Here is a 25,039-nt window from a genome sequence, read left to right on the forward strand (position 1 = left end):
ATACATAATTAATGGGAAAATACTGAGATTTGTAGATGAAGCAAGGGACCTTGGAGTGAATGTCCACAGATCCCTGAAGGTAGCAGGACAGGTTGATAAGGTGGTTAAGAAGGCATATGGAGTCCTTTCCTTTATTAGCTGAGGTATAGAATACAAGAGCAGGGCGGTTATGCTGGAACTGTATAGGAGAGGCAGGGATAGTCAGCATGACTTTGTCAGGGGGAGATCGTGTCTAACAAACTGGATTGAATTTTTTGAGACGGTGACTAGATGTGCAGATGAGTGTAAAGCAGTTGATGTAGTCTACATGGACTTCAGTAAGGCTTTTGATAAGGTCCTGCATGAGGGATTGCTTAAGAAGGTAAGAGCCCATGGAATCCAGGGAAATTTGGCAAATTGGAGCCAAAATTGGCTTAGTGGCTGGATGCAGAGGGTGATGGTTGAGGGTTTTTTTGCGAGTGGAAGCCTGTGACCAGTGGTGTACCACAGGGATCGGTGCTGGGATCCTTACTGTTTGTAGTGTACATTAATGATTTAGACGTGAATATAGGAGGTCTGATCAGTAAGTTGGCAGATGACATGAAAATTGGTGATGTCGTAAACTGTGAGGATGAAAGCCTCAGATTACAAGATGATATAGATGGGCTGGTAAGATGGGCGGAGCAGTGGCAAATGGAATTTAATCCTGAGAAATGTGAGGTGATGCATTTTGGGAGGACTAACAAGGCAAGGGAATATACAATGGATGGTAGGACCCTAGGAAGTACAGAAGGTCAGAAGTACCTTGGTGTACTTGTCCATAGATCACTGAAGGCAACAGCACAAGTGGATAAGGTGGTTAGGAAGACATATGGGACACTTGCCTTTATTGCCGAGGCATAGAATATAAGAGCAGGGAGGTTATGATGGAGCTGTATAAAACACTAGTTAGGCCACAGCTGGAGTACTGTGTACAGTTCTGGGCACCACACTATAGTTTAGTTTAGAGATACAGCACTGAAACAGGCCCTTCGGCCCACCGCGTCTGTGCCGACCATCACCCACCCATTTATACTAATCCTACACTAATTCCATATTCCTACCACATCCCCACCTTCCCTATATTTCCCTACCACCTACCTATACTAGTGGCAATTTATAATGGCCAATTAACCTATCAACCAGCAAGTCTTTGGCATGTGGGAGGAAACCGGAGCACCCGGAGGAAACCCACGCAGACACAGGGAGAACTTGCAAACTCCACACAGGCAGTACCCAGAATTGAACCCGGGTCGCTTGAGCTGTGAGGCTGCGGTGCTAACCACTGCGCCACTGTGCCGCCCAAAGTTCAATAACTTCAGAGCATGATTAGCCTTTTTAAAAATATTTTATTTTTTAACCATGTGCGTGCTTTTCATGTAGTCAGAGCTGCTCATTATTCTGCTATTAACACTCTCTCTGGACTAATGCTTTGTCTTTCACCACAAGCATTAACACACTCTTTGCCTTTGTCCCAGGACAGCTTTGTTATTTAACCTCTCCTGCCCTATCAAACACCTTCCCCTTTGATCTCGCCCCCTCCCTTGCTTAAAACCTAATTATTTTCTAACCTTTGCCAATGCTGATGAAAGGTCACAGAACTGAGACGTTAACTTTGCTTCTCTCTCCACAGATGCTGCCAGACCTGCTGAGTATTTCCAGCATTTTCTGTTTTTGTTGTGTTAGAGGTAAATGGGTATGATCTAATTGCCATTACAGAAACGTGGCTAGAGGGTGACCAAGACTGGGAACTGAATATTCAAGGATATTCGACATTTAGGAAGGACAGGAAAAAAGGAACAGGAGGTGGTGTTGTGCTGATAATAAGGGATGGGATCAGTACATTAGTAAGGGAAGATCTCAGATTGGAAGAACAAAATGTGGAATCTGTTTGGGTGGAGCTAAGAAACAGCAAGGGGCAGCAAACATTGGTAGCAGTTGTTTATAGGCTACCAAACAGTAGTGGTAGTGTGGGGCAGATATTAATCAGCAGATTAGAGAAGCATGTGCCATGGGTAATACAGTAATCATGGGTGACTTCAATCTGCATATAGACTGGGTAAGCCTAATGAGCACTAATGCTGTGGAGGACGAATTTCTGGAGTGTGTTAGGGATGGTTTTCTAGAGCAGTCCGTTGAAGGATGTGATTGCACTGGAGAGGGTGCAGAGGAGATTCACCAGGATGTTGCCTGGGCTGAAGCTTTTCAGCTATGAAGAGAGACTGGATAGACTAGGGTTGTTTTCCTTAGAGCAGAGAAGGCTGATTGAGGTATACAAAATTATGAGGGGCATTGATAGGTTAAATAGAAAGAAACTTTTTCCCTTAGCGGAGGGGGCAATAACCAGGGGGCATAGATTTAAGGTAAGGGGGAGGAGGTTTAGAGGGGATTTGAGGAAAAACCTTTCACTCAGAGGGTGATTGGAATCTGGAACGCACTGCCTGAAGAGTTGGTAGAGGCAGGAACCCTCACAACATTTAAAAAGTATTTAGATGAGCACTTGAAACGCCATAGCATACAAGGCTACAGGCCAAGTGCTGGAAAATGGGATTAGACTAGTTAGGTGCCTGACGGCTGGCACAGATATGATGGGCCGAAGGGCCTGTTTTTGTGCTGTATAACTCTATGACTCTATGTATAACTCATTGGTTAGGCCACAAGTTGTGTACTGTGTGCATTTCTGGTCACCTCATTACAGAAAGAATGTAATTGCACTAGAGAGGGTACAGAGGAGATTTACGAGGATGTTGCCAGGACTGGAAAAATGCAGCACTGAGGAAAGATTGGATAGGCTGGGATTGTTCTCCTTGGAACAGAGAAGGCTGAGGGGAGATCTGATTGAAATGTACAAAATTTTGAGGGGCCTGGATAGAGTGGAGGTGAAGGGTCTATTCACCTTAGCAGAGAGGTCAGTGACTAGGAGGCATAGATTTAAAGTGATTGGTTGAAAAAGTAAAGGGGAGATGAAGAAATGCTTTTTCACCTAGAGGGTGGTGGGGGTCTGGAACTCACTGCCTGAAAGGGTAGTTGAGGCAGAAACCCTAAAATCATTCAAAAGGAGTCTGGATATGCACCTCAAGTGCCGTAAGCTGCAAGACGATGGACCAAATGCTGGAAGGTAGGATTAGAATAGGTGGATCGTTTTTCGGCTGGCACAGACACGATGGGCCAAGTGGCCTCTTTCTGTGCCTTAAACTTTCTATGATTCTGTGATCTCTGTTCCATTCATGCTGGTCCAACTGTCTGCCTCCACTAACTTGTTAGAACAGTCTGTCTCCACTGAAAGCCAGATCAAAATTTAATTGCAACATTGTATATTGTGTACTTGGTCTCTGATTGGTGTATTCCGGGGCAACTAAGATGCATTCTTTGAAGCTGGTTGGTTCCCTCTCCGTAAGGCTGTATCCAACGGCAACCAAATGCATCTTCTTGGTAATAGGAACATTGGAGCAGGAGTAGACCATTCAGCCCTTTGAGCCTGCCCTGCCATTCAATATGATCATGGCTGATGATCCACTTCAATGCCTTTTTCCCACACTATCCCCATATACGTATGAACATACTAATTAGGAGCAGGAGTAGGCCACTCGGCCCTTTGAACTTGCTCTGCCATTCAATAAATTCATGGCTGAACTGATTACTCCACATTTCCACCTACCCCCGATAATCTTTCACCCCCTTGCTTATCAAGAATCTATCCACCTCTGCCTTAAAAATATTCAAAGACTCTGCTTCCACTGCCTTTTGAAGAGAATTCCAAAGACTCACAACTCTGAGAAAAAAGTTTCTGCTAATCTCTGTCTTAAATGGGCGACCCCGTATTTTGAAACAGTGACCCCTAGTTCTAGATTCTCCCACAAGGGGAAACATCCTTTCCACATCGAGCCTGTTAAGACCCCTCAGGATTTTATATGTTTCAATCAAATCGTCTCTTACTCTTCTAAATTCCAGCGGATACAAGCCTAGCCTGTCCAATCTTTCCTCGTAAGACAGCCTGCCCCTTATGTCATTGGTATTTAGAAATCTGTCACAGAATCACAAATTCATACAGTGCAGAAGAGGCCCTTCGGCCCATCGAGTCTGCACCGATGCATTAAAGACACCTGACCTGTCTACCTAATCCCATTTGCCAGCACTTGGCCCATTGCCTTGAATGTTATGATATGCCAAGTGCTCATCCAGGTACTTTTTAAAGGATGTGAGGCAACCTGCCTCTACCACCCTCCCAGGCAGGGCATTCCAGACTGTCACCACCCTCTGGGTAAAGAGGTTCTTCCTCAAATCCCCATTAAACCTCCCACCCCTTACCTTAAACTTGTGTCCCCTCGTAACTGACCCTTCAACTAATGGGAACAGCTGCTCCCTATCCACCCTGTCCATGCCCCTCATAATCTTGTACACCTCGATCAGGTCACCCCTCAGTCTTCTCTGCTCCAGCGAAAACAACCCAAGCCTATCCAATCTCTCTTCATAGCTTAAATGTTCCATCCCAGGCAACATCCTGGTGAATTGCCTCTGCACCCTCTCCAGTGCAATCACATCCTTCCTATAATGTGGCGACCAGAATTGCACACAGTACTCCAGCAGTGGCCTTACCAAAGTTCTGTAAAACTCCAATATGACCTCCCTGCTTTTGTAATCTATGCCTCGATTGATAAAGGCAAGTGTCCCATATGCCTTTTTCACCACCCTATTAACCTGCACTTCTGCCTTCAGAGATCAATGGATAAACACGCCAAGGTCCCTTTGTTCCTCAGAACTTCCCAGTGTCAGGCCATTCATTGAATACTTCCGTGTCACATTACTCCTTCCAAAGTGTATCACCTCACACTTTTCAGGGTTAAATTCCATCTGCCACTTTTCTGCCCATTTGACCATCCTGTCTATATCTTCCTGTAACCCAAGACACTCAACCTCACTGTTAACATCTCGGCCAATCTTTGTGTCATCCACGAACTTAATGATCCTACCCCCCACATAGTCATCTATGTCGTTTATATAAATGACAAACAATAGGGGACCCAGCACAGATCCCTGTGGTACACCACTGGACACTGGCTTCCAGTCACTAAAACAGCCGTCTGTCATCACTGTCTCCTACAGCTAAGCCAATTTTGAATCCACCTTATCAAGTTTCCCTGTATCCCATGTGCATTTGTTTTCTTGATAAGTCTCCCATGTGGGACCTTGTCAAAGGTTTTGCTGAAATCCATGTAAACTACATCAACTGCACTACCCTCATCTACACACCTGGTCACATGCTCAAAAAATTCAATCAAATTTGTCAGGAATGACCTCCTTCTGACAAAGCCATGCTGACTATTCCGAATCAAATTTTGCCTCTCCAAGTGGAGATAGATTCTCTCCTTCAGAATTTTCTCCACTGCTCTTCTGTAGATTTCCCAACAAGTAACTCTTTCCAGTCTACCTTGGCCAGATCCTGCCTTATTTTACTAAAATTCACTCTCCCCCAATACAAAACCTTTTTTTACAACTTGTCTATTTCTTTCTCCATAACAAGCTTAAATTGTACCATGTTGTGGTCGTTATCACCAAAATGCACCCCCACCAACACATCAACCACCTGTCCGGCTTCATTCCCCAGAATTAGGTCCAGCACTGCACCCTCCCTTGTTGGATCCTCTACATATTGAGCTAAAAAATTCTCCTGAATACATTTTAAGAACTCCACTCCATCTAAGCCCTTAACACGATGACTATCCCAATTAATGTTGGGAAAGTTGAAATCGCCTAATATAATTACCCTATTATTATTATTTTTACACACCTCTGCAAGTTGCGCACATATTTGCTCCTCAATTTCCCGCTGACAACTAGGGGTCTATAATAAACACCTAGCAATGTGGCTGTCCCTTTTTTATTCCTAAACTCAACCTATAAAGCTTCATTTGATGCCCCCTCCAAGATATCATCTCTCCTTACTGCAGTAACTGATTCCTTAACTAATATTGCAATGCCCCCTCCTCTTTTACCCCCTCCTCTGTCTCGCCTGAAGATTCTATATCCCGGGATATTGAGCTGCCAATCCTGCCCCTCCCTCAACCATGTCTCTGTGATGGCTACTATATCACAATTCCACATGTCAATCCTTGCCCTTAACTCATCCGTTTTACCTGTAATATTCCTGGAATTAAAGTAGAGGCCATCCATCCTGGTCTTACTCCCTTGAAACTTACTTCCGCTGTATTCCCTCTGACACGTTTGCTTTCCTGTGTTTAGCTGTGTCCCTATTCTGCGAGGTGTCTGCGTCCCCTCCCCCTGCCAAATTAGTTTAAACTCCTCCCAACAGCACTAGCAAACCTGCCAGCAAGGATGTTAGTCCCCCTCTGGTTCAGATGTAGACTGTCCCGCTTGTACAGGTCCCACCTTCCCCAGAAACGGTCCCAGTGGTCCATGAATCTAAAACCCTCCCTCCTACACCAACTCTTAAGCCACGCATTCATCTGTGCTATTCTCCTATTTCTATACTCGTTAGCATGTGGCACTGGGAGTAATCCAGAGATTACAACCCGAGAGGTCCTGCTTTTTAGTCTACTGCCTAACTCCCTGAATTCTTGATACAAGACCTCATCCCTCTTTCTACCTATGTCATTGGTACCAACATGTACCATGACATCTGCCTTATCACCCTCCCCCTTCAGAATGCCCTGCAGCCATTCAGTGACATCCTGGACCCTGGCACCAGGGAGGCAACACACCATCCTGGAGTCATGTTGATGGCCACAGTAGCGCCTATCTGTTCCCCTGACTATAGAATCCCCTAGTACTATTGCTCTTCTTCGCTTTCCCCCTTCCTGTGCAGACAGGCTGCTTGTGGTGCCAGAAGCTTTGCTCTGTCCGCACTCCCTGGAGGAACCAGCCTCATCAGCCTCCAAAATGGAATACCGATTTGCAAGCGGGACCCCAGGTGACTCCTGAATTACCTGCCTGATTCTCTTGGACTGCCTGGTGGTCAGCCATTCCCTTCCTTCCTCAAGTCCCTTCAGCTGCGGTGACCACCTCTCTATACGTGCTATCCACGATGCTCTCAGACTCGTGGATGCTCCAGAGTGTTTCCAGCTGCCATTCCAGCTCTGAAACCCGAGCTTCCAGGAGCTGCAGCTGGACACACTTCCTGCACACATGCTGGTCCCGGGGACTGGAAATGTTCCCGGATTCCCACATGCAGCAAGAGGAGCAAACCATGGCTTTAAGGTCTCTTGCCATGACTAAACCCTTTAAATTTAAAACTTTAGAAGACTATTATAATAAAAAAATAAATCAACTAAGTCTTGCTAAAACAATGACTTACAATTCAATCCAGTTTCAAAAATTCCCACCAAGACTTACTCACCAGTCAGCTGTGCTCTTTGGAAACTCTCAGCTCCCTTCACGCTCTTTGAGGACAGGTAGGAAATGAAAGGAGCCCCTCACTCCCTCCTCACCGAACTCCTTCAGTCACAAAACTCCCACTTTAGCACTCTAATGCAGTCCCAAGTCAGCACTCCAGTGCAAATGAATGTCAATCTCTGCTTTAAACATACTCAATGACTGAGCTTCCACAGCCCTCTGGGGTAGAGAAGTCCAAAGATTCACAACCCTCTAAGTAAAGGAATTTCTCCTCATCTCTGTCCTAAGTGGCTTCCCCCTTATTTTGAAATTGTGTCCTTTGGTTCTCGACTCCTCAACCAGGGTAAGCATCTTACCTGAATCTACCCTGTCTATCTCTTTAAGTATTTTGTCGGTTTCAATGAGATCACCTCTCACTCTTCAAAACTCTAGAGAATCCAGGCCCAGTTTCCCAATCTTTCTTCATAGGACAGTCCTGCCATCGTGGGAACAAATCTGGTGAACCTTCCTTACACTCCCTCTATGGCAATAATATCCTTCCTAAGGTAAGGGGACCAAAACTGCACACAGTACTCCAAGTGCGGTCTAACCAAGGTTCTATACAATTGAAGCAAGACTTCACTACTCCTGTACTCCAATCCTCGTGATAAATGCTAACATACCATCAGCCGTCCCAATTGCTTGCTGCACCTGTATGTTAAGCTTTCAGTGACTTATTGACAAGGACACCCAGGTCCCTTTGTACATTTACACTTTCCAATCAAAACCAGGAGCTAAGAAAGCAGACACAATTGCAATAATAGCACAGCATTTACAATTAGAAGAAGGCGGCAAACATGGTAGTACAATTAAATTATCTAAAAGAAAGTTGCAGATGAGGCAGCTTGAACTTTGTTTTTTATTCATTCATGGGATGTGGGCATCGCTGGCCAGGCCAGCATTTATTGTCCATCCCTAATTGCCCTTGAGAAGGTGGTGGTGAGCTGCCTTTTTGAATCGCTGCAGTCCATGTGGAGTAGGTATACCCACAGTGCTGTTAGGAAGGGAGTTCCAGGATTTTGACCCAGCGACAGTGAAGGAACGGCGATATAGTTTCAAGTCGGGATGGTGTGTGACTTGGAGGAGAACTTGCAGGTGGTGGTGTTCCCATGCACCTGCTGCCCTTGTCCTTCCAGTTGGTAGAGGTCGCAGGTTTGGAAGGTGCTGTCTCAGGAGCCTTGGTACTTGACAAAGAAAAAGAAATAGAATTGGAAAAACTTAAGCTTAAATTTCAAAGAGAAAGTGAAAGAGAAGGAAGGGACTTCAAATTTAAAAAGATGGAACTGAGACGAAGGGGTGGTCTTGACTCCAGTGAAAATTTTGGTGGGACCAGATTAGTCTCCAGCCCAGGACCCAGTGGAGAGCTGATTAAATTTGTACACTTCTCCCAAAATTTGAGGAATGGGACCTGGAGGCATTTTTCATTTCTTTTGAAAAGATAGCCAGACAGATGAAGTGTCTGAAGGACACTGCTTAAGCAAAGCAGGTTGATGGGCCAGAGCTCATGAAGTTTATGCCATGCTTTCTGAGGAGGCTTCTGCAGATTATGAGATGGCAAAAAAAGGCTATTCTCACTGCTTATGAGTTGGTTCCTGAAGCTTACCAACAGAAATTTCAGAACCTCCAGAGACAGCCTGGGCAAACCTATATAGAATTTGAGTGGATAAAGCAAATTCATGTTGATGGTTGGATGCGGGCACTAAAGGTAAAGACCACATATGAGAACCTTAGGGAACTAATTCTCCTGGAAGAATTTAAAAATTCACTCCCTCCGTTAGTAAGAATCCATGCAGAGAACCAGAAGGTTTCAACAGCCAGACAGACAGCAGAAATTGCTGATGATTACAAGCTTGTTTACAAGCCCAAACGCTTTGTCCGTCACTCCCACAACCCCGAGAAGGATAGAAGGTGGGAGGGTGAAAGGAAGGCGAGTAGCTGGGGACAAGAAGGGACAGCTGGGAACGTCCCGGGATCTCCTCCTCAGGCCAGAAAGGAAGATGCTGAGGGTGGTAGGGCAGTCCGAAAGCCGAAGTGTTATCATTGACACAAGGTGGGAAACCTTTGTGCAGAATGCTGGAAGTTGCGGGGTAAACCCATGGGACTTATTGGGGTACACAAGGCCAATACAGCGGAAGGGGCCCTGACCGTGAGTACGACAGATCAGGCTGTAGCTCTGACTGCAGCTGTAAGGCCAAGTACAAAAACTGCTGTGAGTGCAGGGGACGTGATTAAGATACCTGAGAGTTATAGGGAATTCTTGTCAAAAGGAAAAATAACTCCTTATCCCTCAAGTGAGGCAGGTAAACCGATAGTTATACTTAGGGAGACAGGAGCAACCCAAACTCTTTTGCTGGGGAAAGGTATAACATTTCCACCAGAGAGCGCACTGAATGCCAAGGTTTTAGTGAATGGTATTGGTGGGGAATGGTATTGGTAAAGGCGGGGCTAAAGTGTGGCGAGTTGGAGACTTAGTAGTTGGCAGGAAAAAAGACAGTGGCGCAAGGGGAGAGCCAACTGTGTAACAGCCCCGACAAACAAATTTCTCTGCAGCACCTGTGGAAGAGCGTGTCACTCTAGAATAAGCCTTTATAGCCACTCCAGGCGCTGCTTCACAAACCACAGACCATCTCCAGGCGCTTATCCATTATCTCTCGAGATAAGGAGGCCAAAGAGAATTGGTGGGGAGTATATACCTGTACCTTTGTAACGGGTGAACCTAGAGTGTGACCTCATGTCTGGAACGGTAACTGTAGGAGTTGATCATAATTTGCCAGTAGACGGAGTTGACCCGTTCCTCTGGGGAACGATCTGGCTGGAGTGAAGGTAGTAGCTTCTCCAGTAGTCATGGAAAAAGCAAGTGAAGTTAAAGAGACAGAACAGTTGCAAAAAAAGGTTCCTGGAATTTTTCCTTCATGTGTAGTGACCCGAGCAATGGCTAAACAAGTTCCATTGTTGGAGGTCAAGCTGGCACTACAGACAGATAGATAGCCGAATATCTGAAACTTTCTTGGGGATTTGGATAATCTGAAGGAAAGGTTCAGCAAGTCTTCTCTGATCAAGACTCAGCAAGCTGGTCCAGAGTTAAATAAAGTGGCACAATCAGCTCTAACTAAAGCTGAAGCAAAGGGCATTCCGCAAGGATACTGTATTAAAAATGGGATTCTGATGAGGAAGTGGAGACCTGCTCACAGACCTGCAGACGAAGAAGGAACAGTAGTTCATCAGATAGTGGTAGTGCCCAAGAATCGCCAGGAAATATTAAGGATAGTGCATGAAATTCCTATGGCGGGACATGTGTGGATCTGGAAGACCCAATCACGCTTAAGTCGACATTTTAACTGGCCAGGTCTTTCCAAGGACGTGGTGCAGTTTTGTAAAATGTCATACGTGCCAGATTGTGGGAAAAGCGGAACTTGCCATAAAACCAGCACCTCTAATTCCCATACCAGTAATTGGGGATCCATTTAGTCAGGTGTTGGTAGACTGTGTAGGACCTTTACCGAAAACAAAAGCGGGACACCAATATATACTCACTATCATGGATATGGCTACTCAATTCCCAGAGGCCATTCCTTCGAGAACAATTTCTGCTAAGGTAGTGATAGAGAAGTTAACCCAGATCTTCACGAGTTGTGGATGACCGATTGAGATTCAGTCAGAACAAGGTTCCAGTTTTATGTCTAAAATTTTTCAGGAAGTTACGGTTAATTTGGGTATAACACAGTCTTCAGCGTACCACCCACAGACACAAGGGGCTTTAGAAAGGTACTATCAGACCCTCAAAATGATGATCAGGGCATACTGTCATGAATATCCCCATGATTGGAAAAAAGGGCTAGAATTTATTTTGTTTACCACTAGGGATTCACCAAATTAGTCAACCGGTTTTAGTCCTTTTGAATTAGTTTAAGGACATGAGATTAGAGGTCCTCTAAAAATAATTAAAGAACAAAGCACAGGAACAGGCCATTCGGCCCTCCAAGCCTGCGCTGATCTTGATGCCTGCCTAAACTAAAACCTTCTGCACTTCTGGGGACCGTATCCCTCTATTCCCATCCTATTCATGTATTGGTCAAGATGCCTCTTAAACGTCGCTATCGTACCTGCTTCCACCACCTCCCCTGGCAGCAAGTTCCAGGCACTCACCACCCTCTGTGTAATGAACTTGCCTCGCACACCCCCTCTAAACTTTGCCCCTTGCACCTTAAACCTATGCTTCCTAGTAACTGACTCTTCCACCCTGGGAAAAAGCTTCTGACTATCCACTCTGTCCATGCCGCTCATAACTTTGTAAACCTCTATCATGTCGCCCCTCCACCTCCGTCGTTCCAGTGAAAACAATCCGAGTTTATCCAACCTCTTCTCATAGCTAATGCCCTCCAGACCACGCAACATCCTGGTAAACCTCTTCTGTACCCTCTCCAAAGCCTCCACGTGCTTCTGGTAGTGTGGTGACCAGAACTGCAGGCAATATTCTAAGTGTGGCCGAACTAAAGTTCTGTACAACTGCAGCATGACTTGCCAATTTTTATACTCTATGCCCCGACCGATGAAGGCAAGCATGCCGTATGCCTTCTTGACTACCTTATCCACCTGCGTTGCCACTTTCAGAGACCTGTGGACCTGTACGCCCAGATCTCTCTGCCTGTCAATACTCCTAAGGGTTCTGCCATTTACTGTATACTTCCCACCTGCATTAGACCTTCCAAAATGCATTACCTCACATTTGTCCGGATTAAACTCCATCTGCCATTTCTCCGCCCAAGTCTCCAACTGATCTATATCCTGCTGTATCCTCTGAAAATCCTCATCATTATCCACAACTCCACCAACCTTTGTGTCGTCCGCAAACTTACTAATCAGACCAGCTACATTTTCCTCCAAATCATTTATATATACTACAAAGACCAAAGGTCCCAGCACTGATCCCTGCGGAACACCACTAGTCACATCCCTCCATTCAGAAAAGCACCCTTCCACTGCTACCCTCTGTCTTCTATGACCGAGCCAGTTCTGTATCCATCTTGCCAGCTCCCCTCTGATCCCGTGTGACTTCACCTTTTGTACCAGTCTGCCATGAGGGACCTTGTCAAAGGCTTTACTGAAGTCCATATAGATAACATCCACTGCCCTTCCTTCATCAATCATCTTTGTCACTTCCTCAAAAAACTCAATCAAATTAGTGAGACACGACCTCCCCTTCACAAAACCATGCTGCCTCTCGCTAATAAGTTTGTTTATTTCCAAATGGGAGTAAATCCTGTCCCGAAGAATCCTCTCTAATAATTTCCCTACCACTGATGTAAGGCTCACCAGCCTATAATTTCCTGGATTATCCTTGCTACCCTTCTTAAACAAAGGAACAACATTGGCTATTCTCCAGTCCTCTGGGACCTCACCTGTAGCCAATGCGGATGCAAAGATTTCTGTCAAGGCCCCAGCAATTTCTTCCCTTGCCTCCCTTCGTATTCTGGGGTAGATCCCATCAGGCCTTGGGGACTTATCTACCTTAATGCTTTGCAAGACACCCAACACCACCTCCTTTTTGATAATGAAATGACTGAGACTATCTACACTCCCTTCCCTAGCTCATCATCCACCAAGTCCTTCTCTTTGGTGAATACTGATGCAAAGTACTCATTTAGTACCTCGCCCATTTCCTCTGGCTCCACACATAGATTCCCTTCTCTGTCCTTGAGCGGGCCAACCCTTTCCCTAGTTACCCTCTTGCTCTTTATATATGTATAAAAAACTTTGGGATTATCCTTAATCCTGTTTGCCAATGACTTTTCATGACCCCTTTTCGCCCTCCTGACTCCTTGCTTAAGTTCCTTTCTACTGTCTTTATATTCCTCAAGGGATTCGTCTGTTCCTGGCCTTCCAGCCCTTACAAATGCTTCCTTTTTCTTTTTGACTAGGCTCACAATATCCCGCGTTATCCAAGGTTCCCGAAACTTGCCAAACTTATCCTTCTTCCTCACAAGAACATGCTGGTCCTGGATTCTAATCGACTGACATTTGAAAGACACCCACATGTCAGATGTTGATTTACCCTCAAACAGCCGCCCCCAATCTAAATTTTTCAGTTCCTGCCTAATATTGTTATAATTAGCCTTCCCCCAATTTAGCACCTTCACCCGAGGACTACTCTTATCCTTATCCACAAGTACCTTAAAACTTATGGAATTATGGTCACTGTTCCTGAAATGCTCCCCTACTGAAACTTCGACCACCTGGCCGGGCTCATTCCCCAATACCAAGTCCAGTACGGTCCCATCCCTAGTTGGACTATCTACATATTGTTTCAAGAAGCCCTCCTGGATGCTTCTTACAAATTCTGCCCCATCTAAGCCCCTAGCACTAAGTGAGTCCCAGTCAGGGCGGCACAGTGGCGCAGTGGTTAGCACCGCAGCCTCACAGCTCCAGGGACCCGGGTTCGATTAGGGCGGCACAGTGGCGCAGTGGTTAGCACTGCAGCCTCACAGCTCCAGGGACCCGGGTTCGATTCCGGGTACTGCCTGTGTGGAGTTTGCAAGTTCTCCCTGTGTCTGCGTGGGTTTTCTCCGGGTGCTCCGGTTTCCTCCCACAAGCCAAAAGACTTGCAGGTTGATAGGTAAATTGGCCATTATAAATTGTCACTAGTATAGGTAGGTGGTAGGGAAATATAGGGACAGGTGGGGATGTTTGGTAGGAATATGGGATTAGTATAGGATTAGTATAAATGGGTGGTTGATGTTCGGCACAGACTCGGTGGGCCGAAGGGCCTGTTTCAGTGCTGTATCTCTAATCTAATCTAAAATATAGGGGAAGTTAAAATCACCCACCACTACAACCCTGTTACCTTTACATCTTTCCAAAATCTGTCTACATATCTGCTCCTCTACCTCCTGCTGGCTGTTAGGAGCCACTGCTCTGGCTGCTGCTGTTTTCCCCTGATGGGCCATCCCCCCCAACAGTATCCAAAATGGTATACTTGTTAGAGAGGGGGATAGCCACAGGGGATTCCTGCACTGACTGCCTGCCCTTTCACGCGGTCACCCATCTTATCTGCCTGCACCTTGGGTGTAACCACTTCTCTAAAACTCCTGTCTATGACACTTTCTGCCATTTGCATGCTCCTAAGTGCATCCAGTTGCCGCTCCAACTGATCCATGCCGTCTGTGAGGAGCTGCAACTGGGTACACTTCCTGCAGATGTAGTCGTCCGGAACGCTGGAAGCGTCACGGACCTCCCACATCTCACAGGTGAAGCACTTCAACCCTCTAACTGACATTTCTAGCACTAATTAATAAATTAATTTAAGATAAATAAATACTTATTAAATCCTTACTAAATTGTTATAACTATATGGTCCCTAGTGCTAGATTCCTACTATAAATATTAAATGCTAACTAAATGCAGTAATCTCCTCCCTCTGGTTTAGTTACTCTACTTATTAATTAGGGTTTTAATCAATTTTTATCAATGTTTTATTTTCAAATTCAGTAAAAAAAATTCCCTACCAGCCAATCAGGTCACAGCTTTCCTGTGACATCACTTTCAGTTTTTTTTTACCAGAGGTAAGTTTTTTATACTTACAGGTCCGGAACTCCACCCTCCGAGTCTTCTCCCAGTCAGCTGTGCTCTTTGGAAGCTCTGGGCTCCCCTCACTCTGAGGACAGGTAGGAAATGAATGGAGCTCCTCGCTCCCTCCTTATCGAGCTTCCTCACTTACCAAACTTCCACTGTCGCACTCTAGTGTAAACAAAGTCAGCACTGTAAGATGGCTCACTTTTATACTGACTCACTCTAGCCCCCTGAAAACTGGTTTAAACCAATTCTCTAATTAACAAGGTGCAGCTGCAAGCAGAGCCTGAGTGAACACTGTTTAAAGCTGGTCTAAAACTCACCTTCCCCAACCCTAACAGCAACTGTTAAGTTACTCTGCTAAATAAAAGACAGATTAGATTTAAGATAAAATTAACCCTTAATTATCCTCACTTACCAAACTTCCACTGTCGCACTCTATTGCAACCCAAGTCAGCACTCCAGTGCAAACATCTCCAGTTCCTTTAACATCCCAAGCTAATGAATGAAATATTGGCCTTTGTCACACCAGACAGTCTTTTCCAATGCCGAGTGATGCCTCTCAGGCTAAAAAATGCCCCAGCCACTTTTCAGAGATTAATGAACCAAGTGGTAGCCAGTGGTCCGAACTGTGTGGTTTACCTTGATGATGTGCTGGTATACAGTGACATTTGGAAGGATCACTTGAAACAATTAGAAGCTCTGTTTCGAAAATTACAATCGGCTGATTTAATGATAAACCTTACCAAAAGTGAATTTGCAAAAGTGAGAGCAACCTACCTCAGGCATATAGTAGGTCAAGGACAAGTGTTGCCAAGAACAGCAAAAGTATAAGCATTGGTGGAGTTCCCTATCCCAAGACTAAACAAGAAATCATGAGGGTTTTGAGGATGTGTGGTTTCTACCACAAGTTTGTACCAAATTTTAGAAATACAGCTGACAGATTTGCTACAAAAAAAACCCAATGTAGTGTGGTCAGGGGAGTGCCAAGCATCTTTTGAGAGGCTGCTCCAAATTTCACTAAGCCCTTCAAAGTAGCAGTTGACGCTAGTGACCTGGGGATTGGTGCAGTCCTGTACAAGATGATGAATCAGGCATAGAAAGGCCAGTGGGATACTTTCCAAAAAGTTAAATCAACACCAAAAAGATATTCAACAGTGGAAAAAGAAACCCTCGGCTTATTACCAGTCCTTAAACATTTTGAGGTCGATGTCCGCCAAGACTACAGAGAGACACTGGTATAAACTGATTATTTTGTGGAAAAATTCAAAAACCAGAATGCCAGACTATTCTGATGGAGTTCACTATTGCAATCTTATGATTAGATTAGATTAGAGATACAGCACTGAAACAGGCCCTTCGGCCCACCGAGTCTGTGCCAACCATCAACCACCCATTTATACTAATCCTACACTAATCCCATGTTCCTACCAAACATCCCCACCTGTCCCTATATTTCCCTACCACCTACCTATACTAGTGACAATTTATAATGGCCAATTTACCTATCAACCTGCAAGTCTTTTGGCTTGTGGGAGGAAACCGGAGCACCCGGAGAAAACCCACGCAGACACAGGGAGAACTTGCAAACTCCACACAGGCAGTACCCAGAATCGAACCCGGGTCCCTGGAGCTGTGAGGCTGCAGTGCTAACCACTGCGCCGCCTTATAACTTAAAGATTATCCACATTGTGGGAAAAAATATGACTGCGGATGCTTTGTCTAGGATTTAACTTTGCTTTGAGTTATGAGTGCAAAGATGGTACAAAGCGGAACTGTATTAGCTACAGGTAAAGAATGAATGAGAATGAATATGTAAATATGTTTTAATATTTTTCATCTTCTGTTTTTTCCATACTTTGTAATAAAACGCATTTTAAAATGACATTTCATTCCTCCAAGGATGGAGGTGTTATAAAAGTGCTTCCATTTTTTGTTAAATGTTTTTGAGGACTTGGGTTTTAAAACTGAAAAGGATTCCATAGATGTTGGGCTTTGTGTTTTGTTTTTTTAAAAAAGGTCATTGGAAGGTCTTTTGGACTTGGTTTGCAAACAACCCTTACCGGAAGTTGCCTGTCTTCAGAGAAGTATCCAGCAGGGGCTTTTTGACCTGGGGAGGATGTTGACAGAGAAGTGATAGGTCAAGATTTATAGGGGTCAGGAGGATTGACTCTTGAGATATTGTTTTTGGTTTCGCTTTGGACAGTGAGTGGGGTGTGGGTAGTATTTTGAAAGAAGTTTAAAGATCATATCTGCCAAGGACAAAACCCCGGCTCAGCCTTTTCCATCTCTTTGAGAAGCTCTTAGAAGCGAGTGTAAGAAATACAGAAATTGATGCTGCATATTAATGACTTGGATGTGAATGTAGGGGGCATGATTAGTAAGTTTGCAGTTGACACCAAAATTGGTGGTATCGAGGACAGTGAAGAAAGTTGTCTAAGGTTACAACAGGATATAGATCAACTGGGAAAGTGGGCAAGAGATTGGCAAATGGAATTTAATGCAGACAAGTGCAAAGTGATGCATTTTGGGAAGTTAAACCAGGGCAGATCATATACAGTGAATGGCAGGGCCCTGGGGAGTGTTGTTGAGCAGAGACACCTTGGGGTGCAAGTACATAGTTCCCTGACAGTGGCAACACAGGTAGGCAGGGTGGTGAAGGCGGCATATGGCATGCTTACCTTCATCGGCCGAGGCATTGAGTACAAGAGTTGGGACATCATGTTACAGTTGTACATAACATTGGTCAGGCCGCATTTGGAGTACTGTGTGCAGTTCTGGTCGTAATACAGGGAAGATGTGATTAAGCTAGAGAGGGTGCAGAAAAGATTCACAAGGATGTTACCTGGTTTGGAGGGCTTGAGTTATAAAGAGAGACTGGATAGGCTGGGTCTGTTTTCCCTGCAGCGAAGGAGGCTGAGAGGGGACATGATAGAGATATATAAAATTATGAGAGGCATAGATAGGGTAGATATCCAGAGTCTGTTTCCCATGGTAGGGGAGACTGAAACTAGAGGGCATAGATTTAAGGTGAGAGGGAGGAGGTTTAAAGGGGATCAAAGGGGTAAATTTTTCACAGCAGCAGCTGTGGGGCTGCTGGGTAAGTAAAACCCTATATATTTGGGCCTTTCCTGATACCGATTTGGATACTGTTGAGGGAGATGGCTCACCAGGGGAAGGCAGCAGTAGCCAGGTTCATGGCACCGTGGCTGGCTCTGCTGTTCAGAAGGGCAGCAAAAAGAGTGGAAGGGCTATAGTCATAGGGGATTCGATTGTAAGGGGAGTAGACAGGCGGTTCTGTGGTCGAAAACGAGACTCCCAAATGGTATGTTGCCTCCCAGGTGCACGGGTCAGGGATGTCTCAGATCGGCTGCAGAACATTCTGAAGGGGGAGGGTGAACAGCCAGTTGTCGTTGTGCACATAGGCACCAATGATATAGGTAAAAAACGGGATGAGGTCCTACAAGCAGAATTTAGGGAGTTAGGAGCCAAGTTAAAAAGTAGGACCTAAGAGGTAGTAATCTCAGGATTGCTACCAGTGCCACGTGATAGTCAGAGCAGAAATGAAAGAATAGTCAGGATGAATGCGTGGCTTGAGAGATGGTGCAGGAGGGAGGGGTTCAGATTTTTGGGACATTGGGACCAGTTCTGGGGGAGGTGGGACTATTACAAATTGGACGGTCTACACCTGGGCCGGACTGGAACCAATGTCCTTGGGGGTGCTTTTGCTAACGCTGTTGGGAAGGGTTTAAACTAATGTGGCAGGGGGTTGGGAACCAAATGAGGAGGTCAGTGGACAGTAAGGAGGTAGTAACTAAAGCCTGTAAGTAACTAGATAATGAAGTCAGCGTGACTAAGGGAAAGAGTAGGCAGGGAGCAGATGATGAAAGCAAAGGGACTGGTGGTCTGAGGTGCATTTGTTTTAATGCAAGTGTAGTAGGTAAGGCAGATGAACTTAGGGCTTGGATTAGTACCTGGGAGTATGATGTTATTGCTATTACTGAGACTTGGTTAAGGGAAGGGCATGATTGGCAACTAAATATCCCAGGATATCGATGCTTCAGGCGGGATAGAGAGGGAGGTAAAAGGGGTGGAGGAGTTGCATTACTGGTCAAAGAGGATATCACAGCTGTGCTGAAGGAAGGCACAATGGAGGACTCGAGCTGTGAGGCAATATGGGCAGAACTCAGAAATAGGAAGGGTGCGGTAACAATGTTGGGGCTGTGCTACAGGCCTCCCAACAGCGAGCGTGAGATAGAGGTACAAATATGTAAACAGATTATGGAAAGATGTAGGAGCAACAGGGTGGTGGTGATAGGAGATTTTAATTTTCCCAACATTGTCGGCATAAGGAGGGAGGAAGTGTTGGGTATTCTAAAAGGCATTAAGGTGGACAAGTCCCCAGGTCCGGATGGGATCTATCCCAGGTTGCTTAGGGAAGCGGGAGAGGAAATAGCTGGGGCTTTAACAGATATCTTTGCAGCATCCTAAAACACGGGTGAGGTCCCGGAGGACTGGATAATTGCTAATGTTGTCCCCTTGTTTAAGAAGGGTAACAGGGAAAATCCAGGTAATTATAGACCGGTGAGCCTGACGTCAGTGGTAGGGAAGCTGCTGGAGAAGATACTGAGGGATAGGATCTATTCCCATTTGGAAGAAAATGGGCTTATCAGTGATAGGCAACATGGTTTTGTGCAGGGAAGGTCATGTCTTACCAACTTAATAGAATTCTTTGAGGAAGTGACAAAGTTGATTGATGAGGAAAGGGCTGTAGATGTCATATACATGGACTTCAGTAAGGCGTTTGATAAGGTTCCCCATGGTAGGCTGATGGAGAAAGTGAAGTCGCATGGGGTCCAGGGTGTACTAGCTAGATGGATAAAGAACTGGCTGGGCAACAGGAGACAGAGAGTAGCAGTGGAAGGGAGTTTCTCAAAATGGAGACGTGTGACCAGTGGTGTTCCACAGGGATCCGTGCTGGGACCACTGTTGTTTGTGATATACATAAATGATTTGGAGGAAAGTATAGGTGGTCTGATTAGCAAGTTTGCAGACAACACTAAGATTGGTGGAGTAGCAGATAGTGAAGGGGACTGTCAGAGAATACAGCAGAATATAGATAGATCGGAGAGTTGGGCAGAGAAATGGCAGATGGAGTTCAATCAGGGTAAATGCGAGGTGATGCATTTTGGAAGATCCAATTCAAGAGTGAACTATACAGTAAATGGAAAAGTCCTGGGGAAAATTGATGTACAGAGAGATTTGGGTGTTCAGGTCCATTGTTCCCTGAAGGTGGCAACGCAGGTCAATAGAGTGGTCAAGAAGGCATACGGCATAGTTTCCTTCATCGGACGGGGTATTGAGTACAAGGGTTGGCAGGTCATGTTACAGTTGTATAAGACTTTGGTTCGGCCACATTTGGAATACTGCATGCAGTTCTGGTCGCCACATTACCAAAAGGATGTGGATGCTTTGGAGAGGGTGCAGAGGGGGTTCACCAGGATGTTGCCTGGTATGGAGGGCGCTTGCTATGAAGAAAGGTTGAGTAGATTAGGATTATTTTCATTAGAAAGGCGGAGGTTGAGGGGGGACCTGATTGAGGTGTACAAAATCATGAGAGGTATAGACAGGGTGGATAGCAAGAAGCTTTTTCCCAGAGTGGGGGATTCAAATACTAGGGGTTACGAGTTCAAAGTGAGAGGGGAAAAGTTTAGGGGGGATATGCGTGGAAATTTCTTTACGCAGAGAGTGGTGGGTTCCTGGAACGTGTTGCCAGCGGAGGTGGTAGATGCGAACACGATAGCGTCTTTTAAGATGTATCTAGACAGATACATGAATGGGCAGGAAGCAAAGAGATACAGACCCTTAGAAAATAGGCGACATGTTTAGGTAGAGGATTTGGATCGGCGCAGGCTTGGAGGGCCGAAGGGCCTGTTCCTGTGCTGTAATTTTCTTTCTTCTTTTTTCAAAGAATAGTGGGTATCTGGAATGAGCTGCCAGAGGAGGTGGTGGAGGCAGGAACAGCAGCAACATTTAAAAGGCATCTGGATAGGAACTTGAATGAGCAAGGCATAGAGGGATATGGAATTAATGCAGGCAAGTGGGATTAGTATAGATAGGCATTATGGTCGGCACGGACGCGGTGGGCCGAAGGGCCTGTTTCTATGCTGTACGACTCTATGACTCTATAAAAAGACTGCCAGAAACCCCTATTGCCGCAGTTCTCCTGGAAAGCCCACCAAACTGATCTTCAATGTTGCCTGAAAAGAACTGTTCTAGAAATATCCCAGTGACAGCCGTCTCCGCCTATTTGGAACTCCAGACTAAAGGGACAACTAGCATCCTTTCACATCTATTTTCTTCTTCAACAATTAGCAAGTGTTTGGCCAAAGTATTCTTTTTTTTATCACTGAGCTCTAAAGAGAAAATCTCTATTTTTCGGTTAACCAGTATATGTGCGTGTGTGTGTATATGTGAGGGGCTAAGGTAAAAGGGAACTTTCATATTTCATTCTGTGTGTTAATGCTTTACTTCGTTACTGGTTAAGTCTTGTTTTATAATAAACTCAATGTTGTTGTTTATTAAAGAAACCTGGTTGGTGTATTTTATTCTGATAACATAGAGTCTATGATTGACTGTATCAGTAACTGGGTAAACATTTAAATACATGTTGTGACCTGTGGAGAAGTGGAACTAGAAAAAAACTATGCACTCGTCCTGCCTCGGTCGTAACCCTACTCTTACACAGTTTAAACTCACGTCCCCTGGTCCTCCCCAAACTGTTAAACTGAAATAATCTTTCAACAGTCATACTATCCGGTCCTTTAATTATTTTACACACCTCTAACTGGGCACCTCTAAGTTTGTGCTGCTCTAAAGTAAACAGGCCGCGGTCTTGAGCCGATCTCAGTAGCTGAGGTTCGTTAAGCTAGGAATCATTTTTGTAACTCTCCTCTGGACCTTTTTCAAAGACACTCGATCACCCACCATGTGTGGGGGCTCTAAAACTGGGCACAGTACTCCAGATGAGGGTCTGACCAGTTACTTGTACTGTGTTAGAATGGTGTCCATTGATTTACACTGAATGTTGCTGTTAATATGACCCAATGTTAGCTTTAGCTACAGTTTCTCTACATTGTTCATGAACCTTCTGTGGTCTGTATACAGTAACACCAAGACCATTTTCTCTCTCAACCTCTCTCAGTATTGTAATGAGAAATGATATGTCAATCCTGTGTTGACCCTATCAACATGCATCACACTACATTTATTGAAATGAATCACCATCTGTTGATGTATGGCCCACTCCACTTGCACATCTAGATCTTTCTGGATTGGACGACACTCTTCTATCATCTTAACCCTTGCACATATTTTGGTGTCACCTGCAAATTTACTACCATCCTCCTAACAACACTGTGCAGGTCATTAATAAAGACCATGGACTGATCCATGGCAACAACACTAACATGTCTCCAAGTTGAATCACATCCATTAACTGCAATGTTTTGGCTGCAGGATTGGAGGCAATTCCTGATCCAGTGTTTCACATTCTGACTACAAGGCTCCATCTTGTGAAGTTACCTTGTATGAGGAACATTATCAAAAGCTTTCTGAAAGTCCAGGTAGACAAACTTCACTAAATTTCCCTCATCCACGACTTCCTCAAAAAACTATCAAATTTGTTAAGTACAACCTTTTTTTTTGGAATAAAAACAAAAGTGCTGGAAATAGCAGGTCTGGCAGCATCTGTGGAGAGAGAAACAGAGTTAATGATTCAGATCGATGACCCTTCATCAGAATTGGCAAAGGTTAGAAATGTAATTGGCTTTGAACAAGTGAAAGGGAGGGGGGTAGAGAAGTAGGAAAAAGGGAAGGTGTGTGTTCAGGCAGAGGGCAGGAGAGATTAAATAACAAAGATGTCATGGAGAAAAGGCAAAGGGAGTTCAATTTCAGAACATAACTGGCCTTTTTAAAATGTTACTTTTTAACCATGTGCCTGTCTTAAACTTGTTTCTCGTTGTGCGTTTGGATTGAGCTGTTCATTATTCTGCCATTTACACTTTCTCTGGACTAATGCTTTATCTTTCACCACAACTATTAGCACTCCCTTTTCCTTTCATTCATGACATCTCTGTCGTTAATCTCTCCTGCTCAAAGCCCTATTACATTTCTAACCTTTGCCAGTTCTGATGAAGGGTCACTGACCTGAAACATTAACTCTGTTTCTCTCTCCACAGATGCTGTCAGACCTGCTGAATATTTCCAGCATTTCTGTTTTTAACTTGATTTCCAGCATCTACACTATTTCGCTTTTATTTTTTTGGAAGTTGTGTTCTGAATTTGTCTCAAATAAAAACAGAGACAGAGGAAAACTTGAGTCTTGCATTGAAGAGAAGGGAGAATTAAAATGGATTTAATGTGGAGATCTCCAGAAAGATGAATGGAAACTGAATATATAAATAATTAACAGATCAAGAAAGCAGACACAGACTGCAGAGAGATTATTGCAATCCTGAATGATTCAAATACCAATTTTACTGGCAAATGTCTTAGCCCTGGCAGCCCGACACAGTCAGACCTTGAATTGGAGCATAGATAGACGACTAGTAGATAAAGTGCTAGACCCTGTACCACAACAGGTGACTGTAAACACACTCTCTTCACTAATGAAGGACAGACACAAGGTTCCAATCCACCTCCCATTAATGTTAAATTCTCTGATCTGCTATCTGATCCTTATCGATGATGATTGGAAAGGTTCAGTTTAAGATGGGATCGAAGTAAGTTTTGGACCATCAGCAAACGACAACATGATGGGATCGGAACAAGGCTGTAGAAACTGTGAAATGGAGGAAGGTGATCCCTATTTGCTGGGGTAGAAACGGTTGAGCAGATCTTTCTTGTTCACTTTTCCCATGTGATTGCGAGGTATCTCCTCCACGAGGATGAGCTCTGAGGGGAGACTGTACGTGGCCATATGCTCCCTGTAATCAAAATACAATCAGTAATCCACTGCAGTCACTGTTTTAACGCTGCAGAGAACTGGAGGTGTGAATCCAACAGCCACACAAACCCTGCATCACACAGGAGGAGCCCGTCACTTCTCTGCTCACGAAAGGTCAGCACAGTCCAGGTGCCAATATCCAGCTACACTGTATAATATCACCACACCACATAGCCACACAATATCCACACTCTCACACCGTCCGCTCCCACACGCCATCCGCTCCCACACACGGTCCACTCCCTCGCACGGTCCACTCCCTCGCACGGTCCACGCCCTCGCACGGTCCACGCCCTCGCACGGTCCACGCCCTCGCACGGTCCACGCCCTCGCACGGTCCACGCCCACACACGGTCCACGCCCACACACGGTCCACGCCCACACACGGTCCACTCCCTCACACGGTCCACGCCCACACACGGTCCACTCCCTCACACGGTCCACGCCCACACACGGTCCACGCCCACACACGGTCCACGCCCACACACGGTCCACGCCCACACACGGTCCACTCCCTCACACGGTCCACGCCCACGCACGGTCCACGCCCACACACGGTCCACGCCCACACACGGTCCACGCCCACACACGGTCCACTCCCTCACACGGTCCACGCCCACGCACGGTCCACGCCCACACACGGTCCACGCCCTCACACGGTCCACGCCCTCACACGGTCCACGCCCACATGTGGTCCAATCCCTCACGCGGTCCACGCCCTCACGCGGTCCACGCCCTCACGCGGTCCACGCCCACATGCGGTCCAATCCCTCACGCGGCCCTCACGCGGTCCACGCCCACACACCACACACACACACGGTCCACGCCCACACACGGTCCACTCCCACACACGGTCCACTCCCACACACGGTCCACTCCCACACACGGTCCACTCCCTCACACCACACACGGTCCACGCCCACACACCACACACGGTCCACGCCCACACACACACACACGGTCCACACACACGGTCCACACACACACACACGGTCCACACACACACACCCACACACACCCACACGGTCCACACACACACACGCACACACGGTCCACACA

At 45.6% G+C, this 25,039-nt stretch overlaps 1 protein-coding gene across 4 annotated transcripts in view; it reads right to left on the bottom strand.

Annotated features, from left to right (window-relative positions):
- Nucleotides 1–8,175: 8,175 nt before the first annotated feature.
- Nucleotides 8,176–25,039, bottom strand: part of acsf3 (acyl-CoA synthetase family member 3) — a 197,530-nt gene continuing 180,666 nt past the window's right edge. For 3 of the 4 annotated variants that reach the window (XM_068048961.1, XM_068048960.1, XM_068048962.1), the window contains one exon: nucleotides 23,212–23,960. In XM_068048961.1, coding sequence (XP_067905062.1) covers nucleotides 23,840–23,960 — 121 coding nt within the window. In that variant the 3' untranslated portion in view covers nucleotides 23,212–23,839. Of the gene's footprint in view, nucleotides 8,592–14,985; nucleotides 15,142–23,211; nucleotides 23,961–25,039 lie in introns of those variants that run through there. The other variant, XR_010976640.1, reaches the window with a different exon arrangement.

The sequence above is a fragment of the Heterodontus francisci genome, chromosome 17, assembly GCF_036365525.1.
Source record: "Heterodontus francisci isolate sHetFra1 chromosome 17, sHetFra1.hap1, whole genome shotgun sequence".
Classification (NCBI taxonomy): Eukaryota; Metazoa; Chordata; class Chondrichthyes; order Heterodontiformes; family Heterodontidae; genus Heterodontus; species Heterodontus francisci.